This window comes from Penicillium nucicola (assembly GCF_028828085.1).
Source record: "Penicillium nucicola strain IBT 29836 chromosome Unknown utg000003l, whole genome shotgun sequence".
Taxonomy (NCBI): domain Eukaryota; kingdom Fungi; phylum Ascomycota; class Eurotiomycetes; order Eurotiales; family Aspergillaceae; genus Penicillium; species Penicillium nucicola.
In genome coordinates, this window is record NW_026643127.1 from 2,476,027 (window position 1) to 2,488,220 (window position 12,194).

Sequence of the window (12,194 nt, forward strand, 5' to 3'; positions counted from 1 at the left end):
ACCGACCCCCTCGCTCACTCATGATAACCTTTTCCTTTCTCTATCTTGTTAATCTCTTTTGTTATACTTCATACCCTTGCATCGCGATTCGTTCTTTGGAAATGGTGCTGGTGTTTTTGTGTTATGGATCCTGATTTGTATAATTACCTCTACGCCGCATAGAAACAATAATCATAATGGTGTTTTAAACCAGCACAATCTCTATTCTTCAACCTGTAGTTCCCTATCTTGAGCCATGGCGCTCTCTACTGTAGTTGCCCGCGTCACTCGGACCGCAGAGGCAAAAAGCTTTGTCATTCCGCGGGAAACACTCACCGCCGGGCAGAACCGCATGAATTGCGTGCCTCAACTTTCCACCTGCGATCTTCACGTAGACACATATCTACACATCATGGCAGCCCCTACAAGATGTCTACGACAGCTGTCGTCACTGAAAGCCACTGCTTCTCCCGCCGCAACCTCAATTGCCCCTTTTGCCCGCCGCACCTATGCCACCACGGATTCTCCATCCGCCACATCCAGCACACCGGGAACCACACGGCGGCGAGCAACAAAGTTCCAGGACAAGCTGAACGCCGGGCCTTCCTTCTCGGACTTTGTATCAGGAGGCCAAGATGAGATTCTTGACCCAGCCGAAGCCTACGCACTCAAGACCGCAATGGTCGGTCCAGCCGGCCGCAAGAAGGAAATGACCCGCCTGCCGGAGTGGCTCAAAACCCCCATCCCAGACTCAAAGAACTACCAACGCCTAAAGAAGGATCTGCGCGGATTAAATCTTCACACCGTCTGCGAAGAAGCCCGATGCCCCAACATCTCAGACTGCTGGGGCGGCAGCGACAAGTCCTCCGCCACAGCAACAATCATGCTAATGGGTGACACCTGCACGCGCGGATGCCGCTTCTGCAGCGTCAAGACCTCCCGCGCCCCTCCCCCGCTCGATCCACACGAACCCGAGAACACAGCCGAAGCCATTTCCCGCTGGAGTCTCGGATACGTGGTCCTGACCAGCGTCGACAGAGACGACCTAGCCGATGGTGGTGCGCGCCACTTTGCCGAGACAGTCATCAAGATCAAGCAGAAGAAGCCATCCATGCTGGTCGAGTGTCTGACTGGTGATTACCGCGGAGACCTGGAGATGGCGGCGCTAGTAGCACGCTCTGGATTGGACGTGTATGCGCACAATGTCGAGACCGTCGAGGAGTTGACACCCTTTGTGCGTGATCGCCGTGCTACTTTCCAGCAGTCCATTCGCGTGCTTGACGCTGCTAAGAAGGCCAGTCCCGATCTTATTACCAAGACCTCGCTCATGCTTGGTCTTGGCGAGACAGATGAGCAGCTCTGGGATGCTCTTCGCCAGCTCCGCGCTGTGAACGTTGATGTCGTGACTTTCGGCCAGTACATGCGTCCTACTAAGCGTCACATGGCTGTCCACGAGTACGTCACTCCAGATCGCTTTGAGATGTGGCGCCAGCGTGCTCTTGACATGGGATTCTTGTACTGTGCTTCTGGTCCGCTCGTTCGCAGCAGCTACAAGGCTGGTGAGGCGTTCATTGAAAATGTTCTTAAGAAGCGTCGCTCTGGTTCCGGTGCTGCTGAGGGTGCTGTCAGTGAGAGCACCGCTACCACCGATGCTACTCGCTAAGGGACTTTACTTTTCCCTTCGTTCTGAACAAACTCTCGTCTTTGATATCTAAACAACCTATACACTTTCGCCTGTCCTATCCTATCCTGTTCTGTTTTGCTTCGACTTCGTGCTCATATAATCTTACCTGCTGGCGCTAGCTATCTTGCATCTTTTGGGTTGTCGGTTTAGGGGTTTTCAAATAGGGGACATTTCTCTGTTCTTCGCTGGCTGTGTCATTTCAACAACACTACTACATTTCAACATTTTACAAGAATTGATTGAATTATTGAAGTCATTCGTGTGCGTCTTGACGGTAAATCCAGTATTATGCAGCAACAGATATCAACTCGATGCTGCGATTGACTTAAGTTGTCAGTCAACCTTATGTGTTCAAAAGATTGAGCTACAAAAGAACTTGTGCTGTAGTGCATAGCTTGTCTCTATCATAGAATCATAATTCGAGCCCTGCTCCAAGACCTCGACTAATTCTAGTTGATTCTATCAACGGGACCCGTTGGGAGATGTACTATAGCCACCAAGGTAGCTTATACCCTTGGCACTGTATAAGGAACGGCTGTCACGCTATACACGAGTTCCACGTGGGGCAATATGCAACTTCTACCCTTCTTGCTCCTCTTCGCTCACGATAAAAGGAAAAGGACAGACAAAATCTCAAATGACACTATATCAGAAGAAGTTCAGGTCCAGCCTCGACTACAGCTCTGTGGGTGCTGCTTTGGGCTTGACCCGAGTGGTGGTGGGGGTATAATTTGTCCATGGAGATAAAATGGATGAAAAGGGCACGGGTTCTGGCATACGGTAGATGTTCTACTAGGATGAGTTTCACCCGCACCCCTCTGGAAGATTTATTGACTTTCTGAGGTCAGCTCTGCGATGTCCTCGTTGTCCAGACCGAGGAGGTAGAGGATGTCTACGAGGCTCTCGCCGTTGATGCGGGTTGGGGCTTCGAGTTGGACCTTGGACTTGGCGCGCCAGGCGACGCCGAGGCCTGCGGCGTGAAGCATGAGAAGATCGTTGGCACCGTCGCCAACAGCCATGGTCTGTGAGAGCGGGATGTTGTGCTCGGCGGCGATGGACTTGAGGAGAGTGCGCTTGTGTGCGGCGTCGACGATGGGGTACGACGGCACAAGCTTGCCGGTGAGGGTCTGGGTGGCCTCGTTGATTTCGAGCTATAACAGGTCAGATCAAAGTTTAGCATCGAGTGAGAGAAATTGGCTTACGTGATTGGCAACGGCAATATCAATGCCGAGTTGCTCAGCAAGCCACTCCGCCAGAGGTTGGAAACCACCGCTCAGAACGGCAATCTTGTAACCCAGAGCCTTCAATGCACGGCAGAGCTCACGGGCACCCTTGGCAATCTTCAACACAGATTTGAGCTTTTCAAATACATCCGCGGAAACACCGTTGAGAAGACCAACGCGCTCCTTGAGCGAGGCAGTGAAGTCCAATTCGCCGTTCATGGCGCGTTCGGTGATTTCCTACGTCTATGTTAGTGGCTGAATCTTGGAAAAAACATCGAGATAAACATACAGAGACCTGCTTCTCGACACCAATAAACTTGGCGATCTCATCAATACACTCATTGTCAATCAAAGTGCTATCCATGTCAAACACAGCCAGGCGTTTGTGGCGGCGGAAGACACTCTCCTTTTGCAGAACAACCTCGACATTCCACTCGCGCTCAAAACGCCAGATGCTCTCGTGCTTACGCAGATCCGGGAAGGAGAGGTACTCCGGGTTTGGCGGGGGAGAGAAAGTGACCTCCACGACGCGCGGGTGCTCATCGCGGTCCAGACAGCGGTGCGAGGTGTTCATGCGCTGATAGGGTGTGGGCAGGCTTTCCAGAACCTGGAGGAAGTTGGTCAAGCACAGTTGCGAGACGTAAGGCCCGTATAGGTGATCCAGAGGTTCCGCCTCCGGGACGGGAGGTTCGCGGGGCATCTTGTCCATATCTTCTGTTGGAGCCGAACCCTCTGGAATGATGGGCGGTGGAAGCGGGGCGTTGGAGGTAGATGGCACATCGGGATGAATCTTGGGGTGAACGGGATGGGAGGACTTATAGTAGATAGTCGCGACGATTTGCGACGTGCCGCTTGGGAGCGGGTTTGATTGATGGTTGAAGATGCTGTGAATGATGCCGCTGTCGGTGACACGTTCGGGGTCTGGCTTGATTGGGCTCGAGTTGAGTGTCAGAATCTCGTCCACCTGGCTTGCCAACACCTCGCCAATGTTTTGGTTGATTGGGTTGATCGGGGCCATGGGCTTATACTGCTGATGGTCCTGGAGGAAAGAGCTGCTGCGCATTTGGCCGAGAGACGGCCGTGCCGGACGGTTGGATTCTGCCATAATGGCCTACAAGTAGTGAGAACTGGAAAATAGGTTAATATCGCAAGTAAAAATGCCCGAGATCCCGCACTTTGAGAAGATCAAAAACGTCCTTTGTCGATCGGGCACGTGGATTTGGTCCCCACCAAGGGTACCGCCTGGCAGAACAGAGGCCGGTGAGTAGGCACGTGATGTCTCTACACGTGATATTTCACGTGAGGGTTATCCGATCCACCGCCTGGCAGAATTATGAGGTGATGAGGAACCAAACTCCGGCGATGGAGACCTCATTCAGGTCCACCATGACAGATCGAGTAATGTATGAGCGGGCTTTGCCTCATATTACAGCATGGGCCATCATCAGTCCGGGTAGGTTTAGCTCCGAGCTTCTAGAAACTGGCTAACATCATACTTTAGACTACGGAGTAGGGAGATCAGGGTCGCAATGATTGCGCCCCATATTGGTCAGCGTTCATTACCAATGTCAAAATGACCAAACTATGCAAGGACTGCATGATTCTACAAATGTCTCGAAGATATCGGCATTTGACGGGGGAGTCAACACCGGATTTATCAGCTGAAATGCGTTGAAATGCCATACAAACGCCCGAAATGACTGTACGGCAGCCCACACCGACCCAAGACGCAAGTATTGCGTGCTCAGCAATCGGCCAAATTTTTCAGCAATTTCCGCCGTTTCAGGCAGGCGGTAGTCAGCAATGTCGTGATTGTGGCAGAACGGTCCTGGAACTATCGGATGGAGAGAAATGCCAGGCACCAAATGCCCATGATGTCGTGATTGTCCCCTCCCCCCGATCCCGGCTCTTATATTCCCTCCTAGCTTTCTAGGATCCTTCTTCTCATTCATCTCACTTGAACTTGCTGCTTCATCTCTTGTTCTTCACATAACTTTGACATACCTTTTGCATACTTCATTGATAAACCATACCATACATCACAATGCCGGCTAAGACGCCCGTCAGCTACCCCTCTGAGATGGAGGGCATTGATACCCACGATGCCATGACTGAGTCTGGCTATGTCAGTGCTGGCTCTGGCTCCAGCGAGGACTACGTCCCCGAGATTGTCTTTACCAAGCCTCATCTGCAGTTCCTTAACCGCCAGTTGCAATTCCTTGAGCCTCAAGGTTCGTTTTATGTCTATATCCCCTCTTTAGACCCTTATATCTGACTCATCTATATAGAGATCCTAAGATGGTGCATCACTTCTCTGCCTCACCTTTTCCAGACCACTGCTTTCGGTCTGACTGGTCTGGTTACTCTGGATATGCTATCCAAGTTGGAAGTGCCTCGCCCCCAAATGGTCGACCTCATCTTCCTTGACACTCTCTACCACTTCGATGAGACCCTGTCTTTGGTCGACCGTGTCCGCAGACGCTACCCAAACAACAATGTTCATGTGTACAAGCCTGCTGGCGCCGAGACCGCCGAAGAGTTCAAGGCTAAATACGGTGACCGCCTCTGGGAAACAGACGATGCTCTCTACGACTGGGTTGCCAAGGTTGAGCCTGCTCAGCGTGCCTATCGTGAAATGAACGTCCACGCCGTCCTCACTGGCCGTCGCCGTAGCCAGGGTGGCAAGCGTGGTGACCTCGACATCATCGAAGTTGACGAGGCTGGCCTCATTAAGATCAACCCCATGGCTAACTGGTCCTTCGACCAAGTCAAGGCATACGTCAAGGAGCACGGTGTCCCATACAACGATCTCCTCGACCGTGGTTACAAGAGCATTGGTGACTGGCACTCCACCCATCCCGTTGCTGACAACGAGGATGAGCGCTCCGGTCGCTGGAAGGGCCAGCAGAAGACCGAGTGTGGCATCCACAACCCTCGATCCAAGTACGCCCAGTATCTGATGGAGATGGAACGCAAGCGCCAGGAAGAAGCCCTCTCACAGGCTCTGCAGTCCCAAGTGGCTGTTTAAGTTCTTACTGCCTTGCTTTTATTTCCCCTCCATTGGCATACCCTCGGCGTTTTGTGATACCTCTACCTGTCATGACCTAGCGATTTGTTTTATTTGTTTTTTTCATTGCGTTTTACATATGGGTACATTCAATCCCTAAAAAGTACAAAAGTACTTGCACTCCCCAACTCCACCTACCCTGTACATACACGGAGTTGGCATTTAGATCTCGGGCCCACAATGGCATTTTTTGAGACATGATAATGAAACTTGATGATCATATAATACTCTTCCACTTGTTTAAAATTAATTTCTAATTTCCATTCACTTTTATACATGTGTAGAGCCTCAGCAGATCATTTGGCGTCAGGGTGCGTTCTAGAAATCGGTCACGTGTGTGGCCAACCCTAAGTAGATCATCAGGCATCACGGTATCAACTTAAGCTGCAATCCTCAGCCAATCGCTTCCTAATTTGATGGCGGACTACAGTAAATGTGAGAAAAGAAAGTCTACCAAAGCAGATAGATACCTAGAGAACACATTTTACTGTACTGTTTAGTGTTCGCCGGAGATGAAGAGAGACTGCACTGGAACCAGAGCACTTGTAAAATACTCTGATCTGCTTATGTAGGAGGTACATATTCACCGAGTCTTTAGACTCAGTGACATCGTCCTCGATATGTGCACTATGCGTATTCTTCATTCCGGTAGCCATTAGCCATCCCAGGTCTTCAATGTATATTAAGATCCATGAAATCAATCAGTCCGGACTCCATGCCACTATGGATACAAATCACCCCTCGAGAGCGGCAACAATCCTCTCCAAAGCCACATTCAAAACCTCGTACCCCTGCGTAAAGACAATTCGAAACCACCCATCTCTCTCAGACCCAAAAAGCGCCCCACTAGCCAAAAAGACCTTCTTCCCCAAGAGCCGCTGCATAACCTTCTCCCCAACATCCCCACCCTCGCTTTCCTCCGGATGCAATGCACGGAATCTTTTCCCCAGATCCATCCAAACAAAGAAAGCCGCATTACACCCGGTCGCATACTCAATCCCATTATCTCTCAAAAACCTCGTCGTATAGGCATAAGTCTCACCCAACAACTCCTGATTCCGCTTAATATACCAATCGGTAAACTCGAAATCCTCCAGCATAACCGAAGTCAGATGATCGACAGGCCCAGAAACAGAAGAATAAAGCGTACTCCCGGCCAAAGCCAAATGAACATCGGGATTAGCCTGGGAAATAATCACCCCAATGCGAACACCATTCGCGCCAAAATCCTTACTCATGCCCCAAAGCACATGCACAAGACCGGGATCAATAACACCCTCCAAATCCACCGACAAAGCAGATTCAAACGGCACAGCCGGCGGCCGCCCCCCATCCACCGTGTTCTCAAACGTCGACAGCGCATAGATCTCATCACTCACGAAGTGGATCTGATACCGCTGACACAACCGCATCAAGCCGACCAGCACGCTCCGCGGATAACATCTTCCGAGCGGGTTATGCGGATGACACAGCATGAGCACCCTGACGCGCTTTTGCGTCGTGCGCTGGAATTCAAGAATGGCCTGTTCGTATTTGCCCACGGCGTCGATTGCCAGCGGGTCGATGTCGTCGAAGGAAACGGGCACCACCACGGACCCGGATCGTAGTGATAGATCGGGAATGAACATCCCGTAGTAGGGTCTTCCGAGGAGAATGCCTTCGCCTGAATCGGCGAATGACCAGGAGATATGCTCGAGGGCCGAGGAGACGCCGTTGGTGGGTAAGAGGTGCTCTGCCTGTAATGGAATTACTGGCTTGAGGTGTTTGTTCAGGAATCCCGCAATGGCCTTTTTTAGTCGTGTTGAGCCTGACCCGCCTTCGTTGTAGGTCAGGTATTGTGCTGGCAGGGTCAGGGGTTTGTTTATGTGCTCCAGGAAGGAGGTGTGCATTAGGGTGTTTTCGGCTACGCCGACGTTTATGTAGCCATTAGGGTTGGTTTCTGGGTGCCATGAGTCTTTGGCGATTTCGTAAAATGGGTTGGTTGATTCGTTGGAAACGACTGTTTGGGCGCGCGTTGAGAGGGTTGATTGGGGCATCTTGAGGCTATGTGATAGATCCTTGGGTTTTGTGAATAGTTGAGGATATACTTCTAAGTGGAACGAAGATCTGTCGCTTTTGGACTTGCGATAAAACTGACGCAGGTTCTAACAAAGTTTTGCCCCGCAAATGTGACGGTGGAGAAATCGATAAGACTCTTGCGGTTCCTCCAGGCTCTATGTGGTATTCCTATTGCAATCACTTCAATGTCCTCAGGCTAACATTATTAGACAAAGCTGCATGTATTTGGATATATAAGTTAGATCTCTCTCTATTACATATAGTAAACTTAACCAAAAGTCTGCTCTTGCTTGGCACCAGCAACAGGAGCCAGATAACTAGGACGATCCTTCACATAGAACTCGATATCGATCTTTCCACCCAAATTAGCCTCGCCGCCATCTAGAGTACCAGCCTTGATACAGGTCATCTCAGGCATGATCTCGATTTCGGTGTAGAGGCTGGAGCCGCAGGTGGGGCAGAAGAAGTGCTTGTTGATTTTGCCGCTTGCGCCGATGGCATCGTAGGAGCTTGTTGTTCCTAAACATTAGAAAATCAAAAGTCAATATGCGATCCTCGTATAGTCATGGGGGATAGTCTAGAGGGGGAAGTTTTACCCTTGGTCACTTTCATACTGGTGCGGGGAACAACAGCGTTCGAGGTGAAAGCACCGCCCGTCCACTATCAAATTGTATGTATTAGAGTCATTTCAGTGGTATTCTGGGGAGTATTTTGACATACCTTCTGGCAATCGGTGCAATGACAAAGAGCGGACAGGTATTGTTCGACTAGAAACAATGTTAACTCAGGTGACCGGAAACTATATCCGCAGGACTTACCATCGGCAGCGTACCTAACGCCGCCGCACATGCAGCTTCCGGTAAGAGTCATGGTGTAATTAAGCTCGGGAGGAATACCTTGGGGGAATCAAAGGTAGAAAAGCGGGGAGAACGTCATTTTATACTTGGCTCTGTTCGGTGATTGAAGCGCGGGGAGAGGAACAAACACCGGAACACCGAAAGTGGGACGAAAGTAGGACATTCAGTGGTTAGGTTGGCTTCGGTTACAATGGGGCTAGATCTGCGAAAGATAGGGGTGCATAGCTTGAATGGCTTGATTTGGCGTGTAAAGTACGTGGAAATGCTACCTTATCTACGTGAAGCCCCAGGGAGTCGAATGGGCAGGCGGATAAAGATTGGCATCATTTCGAAAAATAAGGTCCTGCTTTATGTACAACAAGAAAAGCAGTGGGAAAATGGTCCAACGCCGAGTTCTACCACAAACAACGCAAAGTCAGAGACAAAGAACAAAGGGGAAAAAAAAAAGAAAAAGGCAAGTTGACACAAGACAGCACTGGTATATCACTTCAAAAGAAATCCATGTGAGAAACGTCATAAAGAGTAGATAAGAGAGAGGGGATCAAGGAACGAAGAAGGACGGGGGTATAGAAAATGGAGGGCCTGATGAAGGTAGACATTCAAAGTTCTCAGAAGAGGATGCGTATTGACAAGGAATTAAATGGGTTAATGTCTCTTGATCAAGATACCAGCACTTTACAAGGGTTTGATTCCTAGAGAAGATCAGGCCTTAGGTTTTTGGTTTTTTGTGAACACCTTCACTTGTGGACCCGCTGTCGGGGCTTTTTCTCTTTTTCTCTTGTTCGTCTTCTCGAGAAAAGCTGGGTCCACTGGGTACTGCCGGAGTCGGGAAGGTGAGGGGACTCGGCAGCATGTTGGAATCGGGACCGGAGCGACCAAAGCCCCATTCGGGGAAGAAGCTGGAGGGGGAGGGAAGGAGGGCGTCGGACACAAAGCGACTTGGAAGGGCAGATATAGGGGTCTCTATATTATTTGAGTTCCCGTTGTTATTTGGATTTCCACTATTGCTTCCGTAGGAGTCATTTCGAGTTGCTGCAACAGGTGGAGGTGGGCGTGCAAATGGATTTGGAGGCCCCGAAGCCCCCGCGCTTAATATTGCGCCAGCGGAGGGCGATGGAGGAGGTAAAACCACACCCGAGGGGCCATTTTCTGCGCTTCCTTTCGCTGGAGTAGAAGATTTATTCCCTGCAGAATCACGCGATGATTCGGCTGTAGCGCTGCCTCCATCAGAGTTCTCACTCGGAATTTGAACTTTCAGCTGCGGTCTCTTCGAAGGTAGCGTGCCACTATTTGTTCTGGACGGTGGTTTGATATCTGACGAAGAGGCAACGGACATTGGACGTGGTGTCTCTGTTGCAGCTCTGACAGGCATTGATCTTGTTCCTGGCGACGCTTCAGATCTGAGCGAAAGATTCATATGAGGTGGCTCATACGACGATGCTCCGAAATGGCGGGCAAGCACTGAACCTCGATCGTCGATAGGCGTAAAAATGCTTCGCGATTTAGAAAACGACTTCCCTTGCGGTGGCGACTGGCTGTGTTCTACTTTCATCACGCCCGAATCATCCTGAGGTTCAGAGATCGAGGGTCGTTCTTGCTGGTTGTCGGGTACAAATCCAGGGGGCATTGAGCCTCTACCGTGCTCTTGCATATAAGCTTGCTGCACCTGTTGCACCTGCTGAGCCTGCGCATGAGATCCGGGGGCATTCCGGCGGCATGCGAATGCTGCGGGAAATGCTGGGGTGTCTGATGCTGAGGTTGCATTTGTTGTGGTAAGCCGTGTGGGTGCATGGGAGGCGTCCCTTGGTGTGGTCCTGGTGGATGTCCATAGTGTGCATATTGTCCGGGTCGAGGCTGTTGGTTCATGGGATGAACATTTTGATTATACATCGATGGATTGGATATATAGGTAAAGTTTCCATTTTGGGGAGCTGGGGGTGGCGGTGGGGTGCCATGCTGTTGCGGACCCAAATTCGAGCTGACTCGACGAACGTGATTCCGGGAAGAGGGGCGAGAAGCTTGTGACTGAGGCGTGCCATGTCGTGTTAATGGCATACCACGGATTGGAGGAGATGCGGACGGGGCGTGGTTCATATGTTGGAAAGCAGGCTGGTTCTGGAGATGAGGGGGAATGGCGGAGTGGTTCTGTTGAACAGCTTGAATATCTTCGGGGGCTGGTGACGCTTCATCTTCTTCATCATCGTCGTCTCTCTTGCCCGCAAAGTCTTCCGGTCCTTTGTGCTCATGGGGAGGGCCAAACTAAAAGATTAAACTCGGTCAGAGGAGTTGTTATGAGCGCAGCGTGATTACTAACATATTGATAGCGACCAAGGGCATCGTGCATGTCACACGAGGAGTACTCGTATAGTTTCTTGTTGTGACCAAATATGATAACGGCTACGTCGACGGAACAGAGAACAGCGAGCTCATGGGCCTTCTTAAAAAGACCGCCCTTGCGCTTCAAGAATGTACTGTATGAGAAAACTCTAGTCAGTTATGAGTCCAGTTGCATGGTTGGGAGCTCAACTAACACTGAACGGTTGCGGTCATCCTTGATGGCCTTGATCTCAATCTTTCTCCGACCCATGATGAGAGCCTATGGGCGTACAAGATGCGCACCAATGGGAAAATTGAGAGAAAAAAAGAACAGTCAGCCGCGGAGCAAGTTGCGAACGACTTTGCGCGCTTATATTTCTCCAAGGAGATGCAAATTCGACGCGATGGCGATCGAGATTGCGCGATGATCGAGGGCGCAGAAAGCTGAAGAGTTTGTTTCGCCCTTTCGCGCCGATTGAGCCGAGAATATCAGACCGGCCAACAAAGAACCCCGGACGTCAAAGGTATGTCTTTGAAGAACGGATGAAACACACTAAAGACTCGGTCGGCGGGGGTTGGATGGCGCGACTCGAGTGGGGATGAAGAACAAGGCCCCTCGGAGTTCTGAGCAAAGCGAACCCGAGGAGAGCAACTAAAAAAAAAAAGTGAAGATCAAAACACAAAGTATGGGGGAGGGATTGACGATGCAGGCGAGGTTCTAAAGATAGAATCGAGGGAGAAGGAGAAAAGAAGAATCGAGCTGAGTCAGCCTGTGGCCTTAGGCGCCGAGCTATATTTATCCTCCGTCGAAAAAGTCCCTGACCCTGCAGTGGCTTGTCACAGTGGAGTCAACCCTTGGGTTTCCTATTGGTATGTTTATCGCTGGCCTTCTGGAGCTCGACACGGTCCCGGGCATGGGTCCATGATGTCAACTAGGAAGATTGGGGGACTACTGTAACTGTAGAGACTAACGTTATAGGCTAGAGGCTCAAAAGGGGTTGATATAAGAT

The 12,194-nt window shown here is 50.6% G+C and overlaps 6 protein-coding genes across 6 annotated transcripts; 2 read left to right on the forward strand and 4 right to left on the reverse strand.

The window, feature by feature from the left end:
• Positions 1 to 391: 391 nt before the first annotated feature.
• On the forward strand, positions 392 to 1,642 carry N7511_004487 (lipoate synthase; the record flags this gene model as incomplete). Its single annotated transcript, XM_057126912.1, has 1 exon — positions 392 to 1,642. One exon carries the CDS (start codon positions 392 to 394, stop codon positions 1,640 to 1,642), a length of 1,251 nt encoding a protein of 416 aa, XP_056985802.1.
• An 848-nt stretch (positions 1,643 to 2,490) lies between these two features.
• On the reverse strand, positions 2,491 to 3,991 carry N7511_004488 (phosphoserine phosphatase SerB; the record flags this gene model as incomplete). The annotated part of the gene is made up of 3 exons (XM_057126913.1): positions 2,491 to 2,814; positions 2,866 to 3,123; positions 3,176 to 3,991. The coding sequence occupies 3 exons, from the start codon at positions 3,989 to 3,991 to the stop codon at positions 2,491 to 2,493; spliced, it is 1,398 nt and encodes a 465-aa protein (XP_056985803.1).
• A 939-nt stretch (positions 3,992 to 4,930) lies between these two features.
• Positions 4,931 to 5,914, forward strand: met16 (phosphoadenylyl-sulfate reductase (thioredoxin); the record flags this gene model as incomplete). Its single annotated transcript, XM_057126914.1, has 2 exons — positions 4,931 to 5,117; positions 5,175 to 5,914. 2 exons carry the CDS (start codon positions 4,931 to 4,933, stop codon positions 5,912 to 5,914), a joined length of 927 nt encoding a protein of 308 aa, XP_056985804.1.
• Positions 5,915 to 6,687: 773 nt separating this feature from the next.
• Positions 6,688 to 7,989, reverse strand: N7511_004490 (pyridoxal phosphate-dependent aminotransferase; the record flags this gene model as incomplete). Its single annotated transcript, XM_057126915.1, has 1 exon — positions 6,688 to 7,989. One exon carries the CDS (start codon positions 7,987 to 7,989, stop codon positions 6,688 to 6,690), a length of 1,302 nt encoding a protein of 433 aa, XP_056985805.1.
• A 290-nt stretch (positions 7,990 to 8,279) lies between these two features.
• Positions 8,280 to 8,881, reverse strand: N7511_004491 (GFA family protein; the record flags this gene model as incomplete). The annotated part of the gene is made up of 4 exons (XM_057126916.1): positions 8,280 to 8,530; positions 8,608 to 8,671; positions 8,732 to 8,778; positions 8,830 to 8,881. The coding sequence occupies 4 exons, from the start codon at positions 8,879 to 8,881 to the stop codon at positions 8,280 to 8,282; spliced, it is 414 nt and encodes a 137-aa protein (XP_056985806.1).
• A 696-nt stretch (positions 8,882 to 9,577) lies between these two features.
• rlmA (SRF-type transcription factor RlmA) lies at positions 9,578 to 11,455 on the reverse strand (the record flags this gene model as incomplete). The annotated part of the gene is made up of 4 exons (XM_057126917.1): positions 9,578 to 10,682; positions 10,757 to 11,127; positions 11,183 to 11,339; positions 11,400 to 11,455. 4 exons carry the CDS (start codon positions 11,453 to 11,455, stop codon positions 9,578 to 9,580), a joined length of 1,689 nt encoding a protein of 562 aa, XP_056985807.1.
• Between the last annotated feature and the right edge of the window lie 739 nt (positions 11,456 to 12,194).